The sequence below is a fragment of the Odontesthes bonariensis genome, chromosome 20 (assembly GCF_027942865.1).
Source record: "Odontesthes bonariensis isolate fOdoBon6 chromosome 20, fOdoBon6.hap1, whole genome shotgun sequence".
Lineage (NCBI taxonomy): Eukaryota > Metazoa > Chordata > Actinopteri > Atheriniformes > Atherinopsidae > Odontesthes > Odontesthes bonariensis.
In genome coordinates this window covers 22563971-22583506 of record NC_134525.1, presented here as the reverse complement: position 1 = coordinate 22583506, position 19536 = coordinate 22563971, and the positions used below count along the sequence as shown (strand labels likewise).

Sequence of the window (19536 nt, the reverse complement as noted above, 5' to 3'; positions counted from 1 at the left end):
AGGTATGCTATATTTCAGCGAAAATAAAAACAGATTCCACTCGCAAAGTCCGTCACAAGCCACAATATGGTGTAATACGATTCCCACTGTGATTGAAGTTGAAATAAATATTTTATCTATAATTTCGGAAAGGTTGGGGGTGTGGCAGGCGGGGCTCTGCCCATCCTGCCCAAATACAGCGGCCGCGGCTGCTCCTTTTATACCCTGTCCTGACACACTCGCCTGTCACCAGGTAATCTGCTGTTTGGAAAATCTTCCAGAACGATTTTAATGTAGATTTAACAATATTTTCTGTCTTTCTGCTCCACACTGAAAATCGTTTCTTTGTAAACATGAAAATTTCCCATCTTGTCTGGAATTTACAACTGTAACCTGATAAAGAAAAGCAAAACAAGCATCTAATTGGGCACTTTATCGGGAACATCGAACTTTAAGTGGGTTGGGTCTTTCTCTGCTTTCAAACAGCTTCAGCTCTTGTTGAAATGCTGGAAACCTTCCTTTCTGATGCCATTTCCAGCTGACATTATTCGTCACTTTATTTCTGTCGATTTATTAGCTCCATTTTCTCCACTGACCACTGAGGTTGTTGTTCATAGCCAAGAGATGACCTTTGTGCATAATTTTGCAAGAAGTATTCAGTAGAAGTTGGTAAGGAATGCACATGGTCAGCAATAACACTCAGACAGGCTGTGGTCAAACCACTATTGGTGGTGTTAAGGAGCCCAAAGTGGGCTAACATAAGCCCCTTTCACACTGCGACCCGCTATCTTAGCGGGTCCAAATTGCACCTTCGACCCGCGTCGAGCAATGTGAACGCTTGGCCTGTCAGGGTGACCCGTGTCGCCTGAAGCCGAGTTCAGGGGGAGTTGCCTAGTGGCAGAGCGTCACACGAAACACAGAAAATGCTGGGCGTGTACAATGACGTAGGCACAAGCCATGCGTCGGAGGTAGGGTGAAATACACCTGTCTGCATCAAATTTTTCAAACAAACGATGGCGGGACACCTTGAGAACTCATTTTTGCAATGCAGTTCATGGAGATGTTACTTTACGGTGCGTCTTGCTGCGTGGGAAACCGCGCTCTCCCATCTTTCTCGCCAGCCCTTCCAGCAGAGGTCCATCTTTCACCGTCCCCGAAATGTGGCGGAAAATAACGTCCTCTGCTCGGGGGCTGAGGAGCTCGCGGACCTCCTTGTCTCACCAGTTGGCCATTTTAAAAAATGTCTCCAACTTGATGTAGGCTAAAACAGAGTAAAACTTGTCCTCACCTGTCGCTGTTGTTCTGAATCAGCTGTCCATTCTGTCTTTTAAACTCCTCACATCACGCCCACGTCTGACCCGCGTCGATTGTGTTCACATCAAACTCAGCTCGGCAAAAAGACTAGGGTCCGACGCGGGTCGAAAGGCGAGTCGAGTTGACGCGGCAGCCCGGGTCGGCAGTGTGAACACAACAGCGGACACGCTAAATTCGCGAATTAAACGCTGGTTATTCGGCAGTGTGAAAGGGGCTATAGATTGCTCTTCTGATATCTTTAACTCTGGGAAATGGCTGATTACTTGACCTGAGAGGTCTGGTGGAATTAGAAATGTACCCTGGAGACGCAACATTAAAGACTTTTACATGTTTTCCTCCTGATACTAATGTGCATCCTGGTTGAACTGATCACAAGTGGACAGTTTTACAGGAACAAACTGTACACCAGGAGGAGGGTTTCAAGTTATATTCTACAGGCTTTTCGAAAAACAAGTTTGATCAAATAAATGAACTTGAAGTACACCATGTAAAATTCTATGTATTGTATGTCTAAATTAATATAAGTGAAATTGTCTTTGTGGATTGGATAACACATTAAAACACAACATTGACTAATTTCTCTTCTTACCCAATGACAGTTTTATTCGAACACCTGGCAGGAAAAACCTTACAAGTAAAGAAGTTTTGATTTACAGTTTAAGAGTTATTTAATAATTTTACTTCTCTCTTTCAGGCTTCCTTCAAGTCAAAGTTCCAATGAGCCATTCAGCATGATTGGAAGCCACAATGACGACCACGGCGACTCGTATGGAAACAGCTCCCAGAACAGCACCCTGATGATGCGTGAGGTGAGACACACAGATCCAGTGTTGACCTCTGACCTTTGGTAAAATGAACTCCTCTGACCCCATAGACATCATCCTTGCATGGCTGGGGGTTTACAGCATGTGGTCTGGTCTGTTAGCATGTGAATATACACACAGGTGGTACGAGGAGGGTTGGTGGGATTCTTACTCTTGTGTAAACGTTTATGGTTTGACCACGTAAACCCCTGAAAAACACTTAGCTGCATGTTATCTTAGAGAAGCAACTGCTGATGCCCATCAATCTGGGAAGGGTTATGAGGCCATTTCCAAACTATTTGGAGTCCATCATTCTACAGAGAGAAAGATTATTCACAAGTGGAAAACATTTAAGACAACTGTCAATCTTCCCAGGAGTGGACGTCCCAGCATATTCACCCCATGGTCAAAAATTCAAGAGAAACATCTCAGACTCTACAGGCCAGGGTTATCATGTTAAATGTTAAAGTTCATGACAGTACAGTTAGAAAAAGACTGAACAAGTATGGCTTGTTTGGAAGGGTTGCAGGAAAAAGCCTCTCCTCTCTAAAAAGAACATGGCAGCATAGCCGAGGTTTGTAAACTTACATTAGAACAAACCATAAGACTTCTGGAACAATGTCCTTTGGACAGACCAAAACCAAAGTGGAGATGTTTGTTCATTATGCACAGCAGCACGTTTGGAGAAAACCAAACACAGCATATCAGCACAAACACCTCATACCAGCTGTCAAGCACGGTGGTGGAGGGCTGATGATTTGGGCTTGTTCTATAGCCACAGGACCTGGGCACCTTGCAGCCATTGAGTCCACCATGAACTCCTCTGGATACCAAAGTATTCTAGAGTCAGATGTGAGGCCATCTGTCCGACAGCTAAAGCTGGGCTGAAACTGAGTCATGAACAGGACAATGATCCCAAACACAGCAGCAAATCTACAACAGAATGTCTGAAAAAGAAAAGAATCATGGTGTTGCAATGGTCCAGTCAAAGTCCAGACCTCAGCCTGATTGAAATGCTGTGGTGGGACCTTAAAAGAGCTGAAAGAGGGTGTATGCCTCATCTTGTAGTAATTGAATGTAATGTTTTCAGGGGCTTTTCCACAAAAACAAACAAAAATATAAAATTTTTTCATATTTTGTCTTGTCAGAAACAAACACATCCTCACTCAGCGGGGTTCTACTTCCCTTTATCAACTGAACTGTCAATCACAACCTCTCTGCACAGTAGTCCGTGCCTCTTTTTTTTTTTTTTTCAGAGACATAGGGAATGGAGGCGGAGCTCTGCCGCTAGCATCGGTTTCCCCGGCAACGCTAATATGTTCCTGGGCGACACCAGTCTTCCAGATTTGGTGCTGCAGAGCACCTCCCCTCTGGCCTCCCCAGGCGAAACCTCTGGGGCCCAAGTAGGTGGAGCAGCATCCAAATCCCAGCCCCTGAGAACCTCCCCCTCCCTCAACCTGCTCACCTGCCCACAAACCCTTCAACAAACAGTTTGGTTCATTTTTCAGGCTGGGAAATTACTGTACACTCAACCTTTAATGCCTTTTAAGACCTAAGTGGGTGCTGTTATTGCAGGTTATGGAATAAAATAGTCAAAGCTGCTCAGTGTAATATCAGTGAATCATCACTGTTTTTATAGTGTAGCATTGATTTGATCAAACACAGGTGGAGCCTCCGATCTGCATTTCAAAAGTCCCTGTAAAAGGTTTAACCCCTCGATGCTTCGTAACTTCTTTTGTAAACTTTACAGAAACATGGTTGAGACATTTGAATTTACATTTCCATTTTTTTGAGGTGTACCTCTAGTGACAGCCCTTCATCTTTCCACAAACCAGATGTCAGAAAATAAAACAAAAAGCTTGCTCTGTTATAGGAAGTTGAGCTGTTAAATATGTGTTAATGAACAATAATTATGCCACACACACACAACATGCTTAGTCTTAAAATTTCCACTATTCTAGGCCTTATGTTGAGCTTAACCTGTTGGCATCTTTCATTTCCTGCCTCACAGATGGAAAAAATTGGATTTCTTCCCTCCACTCCGCTGTTTAATCCCTGTTTTGCTGCTTTCCTCTTTCTGTCTTCCAGCTTCTGATCCAGGAAGCACCCTGTTACTGAGTGCATGAAACGTGTTGCTGGCAAAATAATGGAAACACTAATGAGGACCAGTTTTTCTTACTGGGACACCAAAAATATCTTCAGTGAACTCATGTGTTTCCTTCATTTTGATACTTGTTTCATCCAGTTTTCTCCAAACTAACAAACCATCACACAAACCTGTGACTAAGTCTTCATTGTGTTTCTATGATCTGCAGTATGGGATGGGAGGCAGTGGAGGCTCCAAGTCTTCCTTTACGCCTTTTGTTGATCCGCGGGTATACGGGACCTCCCCGACAGATGATGATGATGATGATGATACAAGCTCTGCAGCAGGTACATTTCCTGTTCGAATGAGGACTCACAGATCAGCCAGGTGCCCTAGATCCCTTTGAAGGGAAGATTTAATCTCACAACAAACTCATCACATTTGAATCCTCAATCAGGACCCGTTAGCATCAGGTTACTCCATTAACCCTCTTTGGCAGCATAGACCAACACCACCTTAAGACTGTAGTCATATATTTCTGGTGATAATGTTAATGATTCAAGTGTCAACCTCAGATTAATCAGGTTGAGGTTCCTGACAGTTGGGATACATCGCACAAATTGCCATTTTTCAGTTTTTTAAATCCAGTTAGAGATTGATATCAAACTTTAACTTTCACAAAGACTCAACATATCACTTGTACAGGCAACATAATGTATAACACTGCACGAAAAGAGGGATTTGTGTCACTGTGGACGGCAGTGAACTTCCGCGAATTTGCCTAATTTTCGGACGCACCTGGGCGCTTGCAGGCAGACAAACTTTAAGTTTGTTGAGCGACAAAATCGTCGGAAACGAACCCAACTCGCGGCGGGCTCTCACAGCGGGGTGCTAATGGCCCAGCGATTAGCACCCCGCTGTGAGAGTGCCTGGACCTCTCACTGGCCTCGCTGGTATTGGACAAAAAAGGCACGTGATTACATGAAAAAGCTCCTGCAAAGCTGTCCGCCCATTGGCCAATAAGGTTAATATATGCATACTTTATATGGGCATATCATTCAGCAATTATGATTAATAATTGTGATTATGATTACTAATATTCCTGGGATGTTTGTGTACTTCATATATTCACGTCATTCTTATAAGCTGCACTATGACTAGGCTAATGCAGGCATGAATGACGTGAATCTATTGAGAATGAAAAAGGAAACTTTTTTTTTTTTTTAAAGCGCTTTTATTGCCACACCACACAATGTACATAGCTTACATTGTAATAAGAACCATGTTGATAATAAAGAATTGAAAACTATATACACACACTGCTGTAGCCTACGATATACACAATAAGTCTAAACGCCGCCGTTTGGAATCCGCATTCTTCGCATTACTCCGGTCCCTGCAGGGTCTGCCTGCGGGAGTTGTCAGACGTCCTCATCCTGGATCAGAAGCTGGCTTCTGGGAGCTGTTGGAATAACCAATAAATAATCCATGCACAGCATATTGACAACTTGTCTATAAAGTAACAAAAGTCATATTGACAGCGTATATGTTCTTACTCTCTTTCACTCTTCTGTGGTGAGACTGTGAGTATTTCGGGTTGGCTTCAAGACGCGCCTGTAGCACAGCACACAGGTCCGTCATGCAGCTAAAAACAACAAACAAGAGGAATGAATAAAATGACCAGTGCTTAAAAGTATCAGTACCAGCCGTGGTAAAAGTCAGCGCCGCTCACCCTCGATAGTGTCCCCGTCTACCTCTCTGAAGTTCGGACTGTTTGACACCGCCTCCTTCAAGCGACTCGTTACATCCATATTGTGAGGTGACCGTAGCCTGTAAAAACAATAGGCCTATGGTTAATAAAAAAAACTGCATTAACGTAACATCGGGTCCAACTCAACTAGATATTGGGAGAACATTCACTTATTCTTACCCTTGACCTGGATTATAATGCCACGGTGAGTTATGCAGGCGGCGAACTGCTTCCTATAAATTGAAAACACGAAATTCATTTTTTTTAAATAAAGCAACTCACACTGGTTTTCACGTGATGGACACAATTAAGTTGAGTTTAGCCTAAAGCCACAGTCAATAACCTACTCTTACCGCGGTTTTCGGATTCTGTATCCGCCTTCTCTTGGGGGTGCGCTCTTCAACTTCTCTGGAATGTAACTCCAGTCCGTTCTCGACGGCCATCTTGCCTCCAACCTAGCGAATCTCTGGTCCATTCCCTCCAGCACCCTCTCCACGACCGTATCCACAGTGCTGGCCACCATACGAGACATCCCGGTCATAGCATTCAACAGGACTTTCATTTGATCTGCCTGTAAGCAAGTGAGTAAGTAAGTTTAATATACAGCACATTTAAAATCAGCGAGAACTGTCCCAAGTGCTGTACAGTGTCAACAAGACTAAAATTAAACTATCAAATGGTCATGTGCAAGTAGAAAAAAACACACAAACCTGTAGACCCGCAGAGAGTTGCTGGGGAGTTGAAAGCTAGTAGTCTTCCAGCCCATTGTATTCCGCATACCAGGGCAGTTTTCAGCGATTTCTGTCTGCCTTTCTGCCGCCAGATCTGCTCCTTAAACTTTTTGTTTACACTGCACGACACAATGTTTCTCATACGTGATTGAACGAGAGCTTATGCGAGCCGTTAAGCTCCACCAATCATATGCGTATACGTCATTACACGGAATACTCGCGAGACAACCTCCCGTCCTTTTGCTATTTAATGTTGTCTGACCACAGCTGGCAATTTGCACTGTTTTTACACAAAAATGGACTCTGCAAGGACAAAGAAAAGACCTCGGCGATATTGTGACCATTGTGACTGAGAATTAAGCCATACACAATAAAACACTGAGCGCACTACTGCACATTATGTATACAGGCCAGATTTCTATATTTTTATTTCTATATTTCTATTTTATTTAAGAAACCTTTTAGAATATTGCTGTTGCATGCTTATTTTATCTTTATCTTATCTTTATTATTATACATTTGGACATCCAGTGCGGGCAACAAAGAAAATAATTTCATTGTTCAGGGAAACACGTTTCTAACTGCACACATGACAATAAACCTTTGAATCCTTGAATCCTTGAATCCTTGAATTTTGCCCACAAAAAGCGGTTACAAAAGAGGTGTTTGGGAGAAAAAAAACAGATATGCATCACCTGTCACCAGCAGACAGCGTGCACCTCTTCTTTTTCAAGACAACACAGCAACAAACTTGGCTGGAGTTGGAGGTGATGGTCAGGAACGTGTAGAAACAGGCCTGCCCACCCCCCACCCCCCACCTCACCTCACCCCACCCCACTTGAAAATGACTGTGGCAGCTCCTGACCTGATCACTGGCATTTACATATTAAAGGCTCTCCTAAGTAGGGGAGGGGAGGGGGGCATGGGGGAGCAGTTGCCAGGTCAATTTGCGACAATTTGGGCCAAGTTTTCACTTTTACCACCGCAAATGCAGGGGCTCAACGTATGCGGACATGTAAGGGGCCACATACATCCGCAAATCCCTCTTTTCATGCAGTGTAAACCATTTCCCAATCTAAAATATGACATTTTATTTTTAATATATTATTTGTAGGGCTGGGGGAGTTAACTCGTTATTATGGCATTAACTCATTAATTATTTAACGCCGACAAATATTTTATCACACATTTGCGCCTTTTTTAAAATTTATTTTATTATTGTAAAAGTCTGTTGCTCACAGGCTTTTATTTTGTAAAAGTCTGTTGCTGTCTGCTGCAGAACCGGAAAAGAAAGTAATTGGCTGATCCACCAAACATGGAGAAGGGTACGGAACTTTTACTCGGCCATTTTCATTTTAAAGTTCTTCGAGACGGCGGAGTCGACAGAACCAAAGTCATCTGTAAACACTGCCAAGCTGAATTGTCTTCTCACCGTAGTAGTTCCAGTCTAAAATATCACGTAAAGGCAAAACACACAATTGATACCAGCAAGTCATTCAAGGAAACAGACAGTGGAGCGAGGCTTCTACATAAAAACTACATAAAAATGCTGATGTTAAAAGTGTGTTTGCACAACAAATGTTATGGCACTTTCATTCATATGGCAGCACATTTAAAATAAAACTAAATGCTAAAAGCTATTTTTGAATTCATCTTTGGATTTTGCGTACAAATGCGATTAATCGTGATTAATCAGGGAAATCATGTGATTAATTTGAATCGTTGCCCAGCTCTAATTATTTCATTTCATCTCCCTCAATCATCTGGCAACCCCAAGAAATTTTCTTGTGACCTCCTCTGGGTGTCCTAAACTGAGGGTGAGACTCACCGACATAGATAACAGAGGGGAAGTAGTACAATGATGTGTTTGAACCAAAATCAAAAGACTTAACAGGTATAAAATGTTTGTAATCAAATGGGGGGGGGGGGTAAATTTTAGACACAGCTTAAACGGACTAAGATACAGTTCAATGAGAAAAGTTAATCAAGATTAATAAGATTGATTAAATTTTAAATGCTGATTATTATAAGATGTATTAAAGACTGTATACTGCAGTAAAAGGTTTAGGGGTTACAATAGGATTCCTTTTTAATTATTTATGGAGATGGTGTTCTTTTTAAAATCAAAACTAAGCTCAATAAGTCTTTTTAAACAAACAAAATAATTAAATCACATTCCCACAGTAGTGATTTAGTATAAAAAAGATTCATGTCACTATTCTCAGCGTGCTCTCAAATAGCACAGTTAGAATTGAGGTTTTACATAATGAATGAAAAGACTCGAAGTATTGTCAGAGGATGATGATGCCGCTGTTTTGTGTTCCAGCAATGTTCACCGATGAGCTGCTGAAACAGGAACAGGAGCAGGCGAGGCTCAACGAGGCCAGGAAGATCTCTGTGGTCAACGTCAACCCAACCAACATCCGACCTCACAGCGACACACCCGAAATTCGAAAATACAAGAAACGCTTCAACTCTGAGATTCTTTGTGCCGCTCTTTGGGGTGAGATGTCAACAACTCCACAGAGATTTTAATCATGTGTGTGGTCACACAGGTGGTAAAAAAACTGACTCTGCTGTTTGCAGGGGTGAACCTGCTGGTGGGAACAGAGAACGGCCTGATGCTGCTGGATCGGAGTGGTCAGGGCAAAGTTTACAATCTGATTAATCGAAGACGCTTCCAACAGATGGACGTCCTGGAGGGACTCAACGTCCTGGTCACCATCTCAGGTGGGTAAACCTCTATGATCCCTTTGTGAAGCTGTTTAATTCTTAAAGGGGAACTGCGGTATTTTCAACATTAAGCCTCTTTTCTGAGTCGTCTGCAATGTTTTAGAACCCCCCTCACCGCTTTTTTTATGTTTACTGCTGTCTCCGATATTTGCCTAATTTTGATTCTTCTCAACCTGCTTCAGAATGGCAAGTCATGGGCATGTCTAGAAAGGTCCGTAAAAGCACCATAAACGTCCGTTTTCAAAATAATCAACTCACCGGAGTGGTTACTGGTGTGCACTGGTAATCCATATCAAATTTCGTGGCGAAAAGTTGCTTCTGTCGTGTTTTACTTGACATTTTGTACTGGATGTTCATTGATATTACTCCGCCACCGCTAAGAAAATAGTGCGAGCATGAACGAGCTGCCAAATAAAACACGACAGAAGCCACTTTTCGCCACGAAATTTGATATGGATTACCAGTGCACACCAGTAACCACTCCGGTGAGTTGATTATTTTGAAAACGGACGTTTATTGTGCTTTTACGGACCTTTCTAGACATGCCCATGACTTGCCGTTCTGAAGCAGGTTGAGAAGAATCAAAATTAGGCAAATACCGGAGACAGCAGTAAACATAAAAAAAGCGGTGAGGGGGGTTCTAAAACATTGCAGACGACTCATAAAAGAGGCTTAATGTTGAAAATACCGCAGTTCCCCTTTAATAACTTCTCATGTGAACATCACAGAACTAAGTTTGCTTAAACATTTATCATTTAATGTTTTTAAATAAAAGTTTTTTTAACTATTCAGGCTAAAATATCTTGTGGTGCTGTTACAGTAAACTTTTTGGTTTAACTTCTTTCATATGTGAATAAATTGTACAGTACAGCACAAAAGTCCCGATCCAGCCCTCAATTCTTTTATATTTTCCTTCCAAGCAGCCAACTTGTAATCTTTTAAAGTGATCTTGAGCAATAGTTCCCCAGGCTTTCTGAAGGTCTTTCAAAGTTTTTCTTTACACATTAGCTGCTTTCAGTTTGATAGACAGAAAATAGTATTTTTGCAGCAACAAGGTGATTCCCAAAGAGCTATTAGCTGAAAACATGGCATAACTCAGCATGGTGTGCAGTGTGTCCTTAAAACATCTGAGGAAACTGGACAAGTGGAGGACAAAAGGAGAAGTGTCAGGCCTAAAGAACTATCTACAGCAGATGAACAGGATCTAAAAGTGATGTCCTTAAGAAAGAGGAAATAATCCAGCAAAGACCTGACACAGAAGCTGAGAGATGCATCTGGACCTTCAGCTGATCCATCTGCTGTTGGCCCAAGCCTCATCAGAAATGGTCTCCATGGAAGGGTGGCTGTCAAGAAGCCGTTCTTAAGGAAGGGAAACAGGGAGAAAAGGCTGAGCTATGGCAAATCACACACGTAGACACTTGTCTAAGAGGGTTCAGGCTGTATTGAAGAATAAAGGTGCTCAGACCAAATATTGACTTTCAAGCTCCTTAGGACTGTACAAACTCTTTTATGCTGTATTTACATATATGTTTGCACATTTAAGTTATTTCCTGGACATATATAAAGAAATAAGGGTTGGCTCAGGACTTTTACACAGTACTGTACTGTTACTTTAGTGTCAGTCCAGAAACAGAACCTCCACTGATCAAATTTCTTTATAAAGGTTAAACTAATATGTTATATCATTTAAAAGGCATTATTTTGTTTTGCAGGACATGTTGGCATGATATTACTTCTTTTTTTTTTTTTTTTACTGCTGCACAGTACAAATTTAAAACAAATCGTGATATGTAACACCTGATTGTAACTCTGTTGCACATATGAGGGGGATGTTGTTTCCTCTCATGTTTTATGAAAGCATTTTTCCCAAACCAGGAAAGAAGAACAAGCTGCGCGTTTACTACCTGTCTTGGCTGAGGAACAGGATATTACACAATGACCCTGAAGTGGAAAAGAAACAGGGCTGGATCACTGTTGGGGAACTGGAGGGCTGCGTGCACTACAAAGTCGGTACGAGAGCTGGTTTATGTGTGCTGTGAGGAGATGAACCTTTTAACACAATGTAGTGACAAAAAGTTAGGTTAACACAACATTTAAGATAAGGAGTTGTCAGAATTAGGCATGTGAATAACAGTGATTTAAACCTTTTTATTGTTCCTCAGTTGATTTTTCTGTGGATGTGCATTTAAAGTTCATCAAAAGACAAAAGCATATGTGTTTTTTCAGATATTTTCAGGCTGGGAAGTGTCATGTCTTACTTGTTTTTAATGTTTTCTTGCAGTAAAATATGAGAGGATTAAATTCTTGGTGATCGCTCTGAAGAACTCTGTTGAAATCTACGCATGGGCACCAAAACCTTACCACAAGTTTATGGCCTTCAAGGTAATTGGAGTGCTAAAAATCACCAACGTGCATGAGCAGCATGATGGTGATTTAATTTTGTTTATATGTGATTCATTATGTTACTAATAAACAGGTTAGGTTAGGGTTAGAACATTAAATCACCAGGAAGCTAAAATGAAATTAGATGAATAACAAAGATAAGAAATCATTTCAGATTTAATTATTTAACTGCTTTAGTCTTGGCAGTACAAGTACATCATTAGCAATATTATGACTTTTAAACAATTTCCAGACAAAAGCCCAGAATGTTTTGTGTTGAAAACAGAAAACTGTTGTAAATTTTTATGTTTTCAATTTAGTTTTTGCTTTATTTCTTTTACAAAAAAAATATTTTGTCATATTAAGCAACACAAATATTTTACAGGCCATGCTGCTGGATTTTGTTTTTACTCTTAACCAAAATCTAAAACTACAGGAAATTAAAATTTTATATACAGACAATGGTTTAAAGATAATAATAAATCATTGCTTTGAAATAAACTTTGGTCATTTCTGGCTGTGCTCTTGGTCCAATGTTATAAAAAGTTTATAAATTAAATTTTCATGAAGTAAAAGGTAATAACAAATAAATAAATGCAACAACTTTTTCAAAATACAACGTACGTTTTAGAAATAAGAAGCTATGTGGTTTTTTTTAATATTTGTCATTTATCAACTTTGTTTTTAGTGTCATTAATCTATATTATATATCTGTTTGTTTTAATATAAGGGTTTAAAATGATATACTGGAGTCATTTGGCCTCAGATGGATGAATGTTGTTTGGACAGTTTGTGGATTTTATAATATTTTATAGTGACTGGCTTCACTTTGTTAATTGGACCCATGGATATAATAATGAGAACTTGACTCATAGATGGTTCGAGGGAGTTTTTTTTTTTTTCTAAACACTTTTCCAGACTATTTTTTCAGCCATTTTTTTTGTGCTGACCACTTGGTCTTGTCAAGAGCCTGTTCGAGGCGGGTCTGATGTGCCTTTCTCGCACCATCCAGTTTTTAAGACACAGAGCTGGACAGGAAGTCAAAGCTGATGCACTTCTCAGCCGGCAGCAGAATTAGTCACAGACTCAAACTGATGTGCATTCGCTAAGTAGTATGGTGTTACACAATAGCGTCTTACCAAAGACGCTATTGTTAGCTCATTATGAAGCGCTAGCTTCTTGTTTGATGAAGCACTGATCCACCTCTGTTGTCTGCATGGATAACCAATGGGGAACAGCGGCGACTTAAAGGAATATTTTGTCTTTTTCTTAAATTAACACTCGAGAATTTGGCCATTTTCTTTGCTCTTTGGCTCCCCCTATAGTTATGGGATATAACATCACTGTCAGAAACACAAATTTCCATGTGAGCACTGCACATGTACAGCTATACACGTGAATTTGTTATGTTGAAGAGGCCACAAAGAAGCCATTAAAAGCCCACAAGAACATCAACAGACTGTAAGGCAAAATGGTCTGGTTACGGACTGGAAACCAGTGTTCAGTACCTCAGTTCCTGGGCACTCTAGGGGAGTTTCAGGCTCAGAAATTTTATATAACACACTTATATGCCACAACATATGTGTGAAATGGGTTATGTATCCACGATTGGACCTCAGCCCTTCATCAGTCATCGTCCTCTTTATTTGCCAGTCTTTCACAGACCTGCAGCATCGCCCCATGCTGGTGGACCTGACTGTGGAGGAGGGCCAGAGGTTAAAAGTCATCTACGGCTCCAGTGCTGGCTTCCATGTCATCGATGTTGACTCTGGAAACCCCTACGACATCTACATCCCCTCACATGTAAGACTCAGTGTGTGTGTTTGTGTGTGTGTGTGTGTGTGTGTGTGTGTGTGTGTGTGTGTGTGTGTGTGTTGTCGTGTGTACGGGGTGTTAGTACATTGTGGGGACCCATCATTTCTCAAGTCCCCATAATGTAAATAATCAAATATTAAGGTGGGGAACTGGATTAATGTTGGATTTAGGTTAATGGTGGGCTAATGGTTTGGTCAGGCTGTTGAAATGAATGCGTGACCTAGTGAATGAGGGATTTTACGAGTGACTGAACACAGGAAGTGATGATTAATTACTTAAAAAAAATGAGAGGGGAGGACAGTGACATAATGGATAAACGTTGAATAAGTAAGTGAGTGAAAAGATTACACGTATGAATGAATAATAAATGAAAAACCAATGAAAGACTGAATTTGGGATGAAATTAATTAATCAAATAATGAATCAGTTGATGTGCTCATGAGTGAGTGAAATAAATTAGTGATTGAATGAATGGCTGATTGAATAAGTGGGGGCGCAAGAAAATAACTTTGAGATTGTGACATGGTGTTTTGATTTGTGAGTGAGTGAGTGAGTGAGTGAGTAAATAAATACGAGAGTGAATAATGGAACGAGTTTGTCAGTGAATGAGAGTTAAAATACTGAGTTTGGTGGTTGAATGAATGAGTGATGGAGCAGGTGAGTCAGTGTCATCCTCTAACCGGTCTGGTTACAGTCAGAGATGGTGGGGGTGGGAGACGGTAACCACAGCAACCGCCTCACTTGCTTTTGGCAGTCATGAATCACGCCAGCTCATGTCTGTTTCCATGGCATTTGCGTGGTTGAGAAGCGGGAGACTCTATTGTTGCAGCAGTTTCTTCTCTCTCAGGGTGGGGAAGGGGGGGGTTAGGGGGGCCCAGCAGCTCCTAACCTCCTGCCCCCACCCCCTCCAACTCCCTCCCGTGTGTCGCCCCGGCAGATTCAGGGTCAGGTGACCCCGCACGCCATCGTGGTTCTGCCCAAGACGGACGGCATGGAGATGCTGCTGTGCTACGAGGATGAGGGCGTCTACGTCAACACCTACGGACGCATCACCAAAGACGTGGTGCTGCAGTGGGGCGAGATGCCTACCTCCGTCGGTACGTCAACCAATCAGCTCGCTTCTCCTTGACCCCTGACCTCTATAAGCGATCTCAGCAGATCATCTTTCACCCTCACTATCTACCACACCCCTCCTCCGTTTAAAGCAGCACTTTTACCTTTTCCAGCCTTTTGCTTTTAGTAACACCTTTGAACAAGAAGCCAAGACTGTAGTTTCACCTGTTTCAGTGGCACTTAAAGGGATGCAACAGGTTTTTGGGAGACTGAGTTGTTCAACTTAACGTGCTAAAGTGATGAGAATGAAAGCACCTCCATCACCACTGCTCCATCGCTCCTTGCTTACATTTTTTGCGCACACTATCTTGACCTTTGGAGAAAAACTCATGTGGGTTTAATTCAAAACTACCTCCATATGTTGTGCCTTAGATGCTAGGATCTATCATGAGTAAAGTAAACACTCATCACAATGACTGAGCATGTCCACCAACAGGAATCTCAAAAATACACATTCAATCAGGATTTCATGAATATTTAGAACCAAAAACCAGTCCTGTCAATTTGAAGGGCAGTAGCTGTTGGATAAAGTAGTTCTAAAGGAAGAAATAGTACAGACATCACAGACAAGGGCGATAGAAAAAATTTAATGTTCTTATCAAACTTGGATCTTAGTCAGATCAAATGTTTGAATAAGAAAATATTTTATGCATCAATCATGCTAGTAGATTAACAAGCTCCATGTGCCATGTGCAGTCCAATATTCAAAATAACCCAGGAAATAAATATTCCAGATGCCATTGAACAGGCTCATAAAATGCGTAGAACAAAATATATGCAAAACATATACCAATTTCACCATTAGGTGAAATTGGTTCAGCACACAATTGTCAAGATGATTAAAATTATTTATAAAAAAAGAATACAAAGATACTTTGATAACTAGAAAATGTGATAAGCTCAAAGGAAAAATAAATCAATACTTACAAGGAATTAACATCAGTCAGTTCAAATTTCAACCAGATGAAAATTACAGTTTTATGGATAAACTGTCTAGCTATGTCTAAAAATGTATACCAATAAAGGAGTATGCCCCTAAAATGTTGGCTCTAATGCTGGCCACTGGAACCCCAGTGGGTTGATTATAGTCCCTCTTCTTGTTGGACATCTCAAATGCTTAAGAGGAGAAGGAGATACATATACAACACATACTGCTTCGTTTGTTGGCATTGATAGTGTATGTTCAAATATTTAGAGCACTGTAAAGGTCGTGATCCAGCACTCATTTCTTTATAGGTTGCTTTTAAGCAGTAGCCAGACTTTCTTGTAACATTTAAAAGTGGTCTTGAGCAATAGTTCTCCAGGCTTTCTGAAGGTTTTTTCTGAGTTTTTCTTTAGACATTGGCTATTTTCAGTTTGACAGACGGAAAATACTATTTTTGCAAGGTGATTCCCAAAGATTTATTAGCTGAAAACTTGGCATATCTCAGCATGGTGTGCAGTTTGAGGAAACTGAACAAGTGGAGGACAAAAGAAGTGTCAGGCCTAAAAAACTATCTACAGCAGATTAACAGGATCTGAAAATGATGTCCTTAAGAAAGAGGAAAAAATCCAGCGAAGACCTGACACAGGAGCTGAGAGATGCATCTGGACCTTCAGCTGATCCATCTACTGTTGGCCCAAGCCTCATCAGAAATGGTCTCCATGGAAGGGTGGCTACCAAAAAGCCATTCTTAAGGAAGGGAAACAGGGAGAAAAAGCTGAGCTGTGCCAAATGACACAAGAAGTGGACTGAAAATCAGTGGCAGCAGGTCTGATGGAGGGATGAATCCTCCCCAGAGCCCGGACCTCAACATTATTGAAGCAGTGTGGGATCATGTTGGCAGAGAACGGAACAAAAGGCAGCCGGCATCCAAAGAAGAGCTTTGGGATGTCCTTCAAGAAGCCCGGAGAACTATTCGTGAAGACTCCTTAAAGAAATGACAGAAAGCTGGTCTACGAGGGTTCAGGCTGTGTTGGAGAATAAAGGTGCTCGGACCAGATATTGACTTTAGAGCTCCTTAGAATTGTATAAACTCTGTGTTCCCCTTATATTCTGTATTTACATTTATGTTTGCACATGTTTCAATAAATTCCTACAACAGTTTGCTGTTTACCTGTACATATATAAAGAAATGTGGGCTGGATCTAGACTTTAGTACAGTCCTGTAGACCGGTTTCTCTCAGGAGAGAATCCCATGTGAAACGCTTGATAACTTATTTAACTTGAACTTTTAACATCCTCTGAAGCAGTTCCAGTGTTCAGCATAAGTTACCATAGCCCCCTTACTAAAGAGCCGTCCTCGTGACAACTTTGAAAACTCTGGCTTTAGACGCAACATACCTCATCAACTGATTCATTTTGTTTCATAGTACACCCCTCTGGTGTTCAAGCTGAGTGAAGTGCATGACAAAAAGAACACAGTTAATCAATAGAACACATTACACCTGAAGATTAGCTTTACATTGTTATCATCTGCCTGGAGCTCATGGAATGTTTCAGTGCTAATGTTCTCATCACTTCATAGGTAAGTTGACTAAAGGTACAACACCCCAAAAACTCAATGTATGTCTTTAATGTAAGTGTTAACACCCATCTGCTGAAGATTTACCTTCAATCCACACTCCTCCTGCAGACAAAAAAACTTTCTACTCACTCCTTTTTTTCATGTGTATTTAAGTCTGTCTGCTGTGTTGACTTCTGTTCTCTTGTTCTGTCTCGTACTTTAAAAAGAAATTTCACATTCATTCTTACTTTCATCCTTGACTGAATGAGCTCTGATGTTCAACAAAGCAAAATGTTTGCTAGATTGAGCAGCCCAAGAGGTGCAATGAGAGGTCAGCCTAAGACCAGTGTAACTGACCTACATCTGAATAAATCTAGTATTAATTAGTTCACTCAAATTGCATGAGGAAGAAGCAAAAGTGGGCGTAGTAGAGCCGAGCAACAAGTGTTGGAAAGGAGTTTTTCCTTTCAACTTCAGTTTTATTATTTAGATGTCAGTGAACATCCTGATTTGTAGAACATGTGTGTTTGACCAACAGCATCTCTGTCCCGAAGCACTAATGTGACATCATCTCCTGTTAACGTGTGTATATATGTACTTTTCTGTCAGACCAGCGTTTCTCACAGCCAAGCCTGGCCTCAGCCCCCCATCTCCCAGGAAAAATATAAAACCTGCATTGAAATATTTCATTTTGCACACACGTTGTGTTGATGAGCTGCTGATCGAGCCCCCTTTTAAATTAAAAGCTTTTTGAGGTACAAACACCGGCAGCAACTATAAACCGAAGCTGCACTGACCCTGGGTGACCATGAGGACGAGGCCATCACTTAATAGTGTCTGTTTGCATACAGTGTCCATATGTGGCTGAAAATTATTTTCAATCAATCAGTTTGTGCCACATTCATCAGATAAGTGTTTGCTTGTTAAGGTGATGGTTTCTCCAACATTTTTAAAAACTTAGATACAATTATATTTTGAAAAAGACCATCTGACATCATTGCAAGCTTGACCCACACTGCTGACCAGTCTCCACTGATTTGGTGTTGCACAGTTTGGCTGCTTGGCAAGGTGTCATCATTTGTACTCCATCAGAAATTAGATGGTCTCTGCTTTAGAGAATCAACTTTCACTTCATTCTTTACGAGTAAAATAACGTAATATCCGTATGTGGTCTAAAACTGTATAACTGTTGTGACTGGCTGACTTGTAATGTCAGAGCTGTAATGCTGGCTTATGAAGCTCACAGTGATGAAGAACCCCTCTGTGGGTGAACCACTGGAAAGATTTTACTGTGAAGCTGCTGAAAGGTAAGCCAGCCATCCTGTTGTTCAGACCACCAGCGCCAGTCACAGATGCTCAAATAATTCATTCAAATCAAATATCAACATCAAACCGATTCAAATCAATGGACACCCAGCAAGTCCGTCCCGCTATCCTGCGTTACTGTTGCTATGACAGCGTCTTCCTCAACTCTGATGTCAAGATCGTTCAGTCAGAAACTGCTGCAATAATCTCCCGTAGGTGAGGCGGAGGCGGCCTCGAGGTGTGATTGGCTTGGGTGTGAGACTGGTGCTGAGTCTTCTCCTGTCCAATCTCCCTGTGTGTGTGTGTGTGTGTGTGTGTGTGTGTGTGTGTGTGTGTGTGTGCGTGTGTGTGTGTGTGTGTGTGTGTGTGTGGATGTGTGTGTACAGCCTACATCCACTCCAACCAGATCATGGGTTGGGGAGAGAAGGCCATTGAGATCCGCTCCGTGGAAACGGGACACCTCGACGGAGTTTTCATGCACAAGCGAGCTCAGCGACTGAAGTTCCTGACGGAGAGGAACGACAAGGTGGGTTTTCTGTTCTGTGTCATCATCCCCAGTCAGCACATATCATCATCTGGAGTTTCCTACTGTCTTAAATCTTAAAAAACAACGTCAGTTGTTTAGAAAGTTAGCAGAGGCTTTAATCATCACCACTTCAAAGGCTTCATCACATTGACCCTAGATTAATAACATGTCATAAGAAGTTCACGTCCGACTTATTTAATAGAATTATTAAGTCTACACTTGTAGGGTTTGATATGGAGATCACCAACAGATTAAAAGAATGTGCTCTGTGGACTGTTTATGCATTTTTTATTAAATCAATTAAGAATGGGAATTCCAACATCACACGAACAGATTTCATTGGATGCTTTGACTGGCCTTAAAAATGTGAACTGTAGATAATCTATAAAAGAGTGAACATATCGATCAGAAACTACATTTATGAAGGCACCTTCAACTTCAGCCCATTGATGGCGCTACAGTGTTCAAAAGACAGTCAATATTTAAAGTAGGGATGCTTTTTTCACCTCCAAT

General features: G+C 41.2%; 1 protein-coding gene across 3 annotated transcripts in view; it reads left to right on the top strand.

The window, feature by feature from the left end:
• tnikb (TRAF2 and NCK interacting kinase b) overlaps window positions 1–19536 on the top strand; it is an 84442-nt gene that overhangs the window by 57313 nt on the left and 7593 nt on the right. For all 3 annotated transcript variants that reach the window (XM_075452805.1, XM_075452804.1, XM_075452803.1), the window contains 10 exons: window positions 1988–2102; window positions 3353–3499; window positions 4412–4529; window positions 8990–9166; window positions 9250–9393; window positions 11272–11406; window positions 11678–11778; window positions 13432–13581; window positions 14531–14690; window positions 18884–19023. In XM_075452805.1, coding sequence (XP_075308920.1) covers window positions 1988–2102; window positions 3353–3499; window positions 4412–4529; window positions 8990–9166; window positions 9250–9393; window positions 11272–11406; window positions 11678–11778; window positions 13432–13581; window positions 14531–14690; window positions 18884–19023 — 1387 coding nt within the window. The remainder of the gene's footprint in view (window positions 1–1987; window positions 2103–3352; window positions 3500–4411; window positions 4530–8989; window positions 9167–9249; window positions 9394–11271; window positions 11407–11677; window positions 11779–13431; window positions 13582–14530; window positions 14691–18883; window positions 19024–19536) is intronic.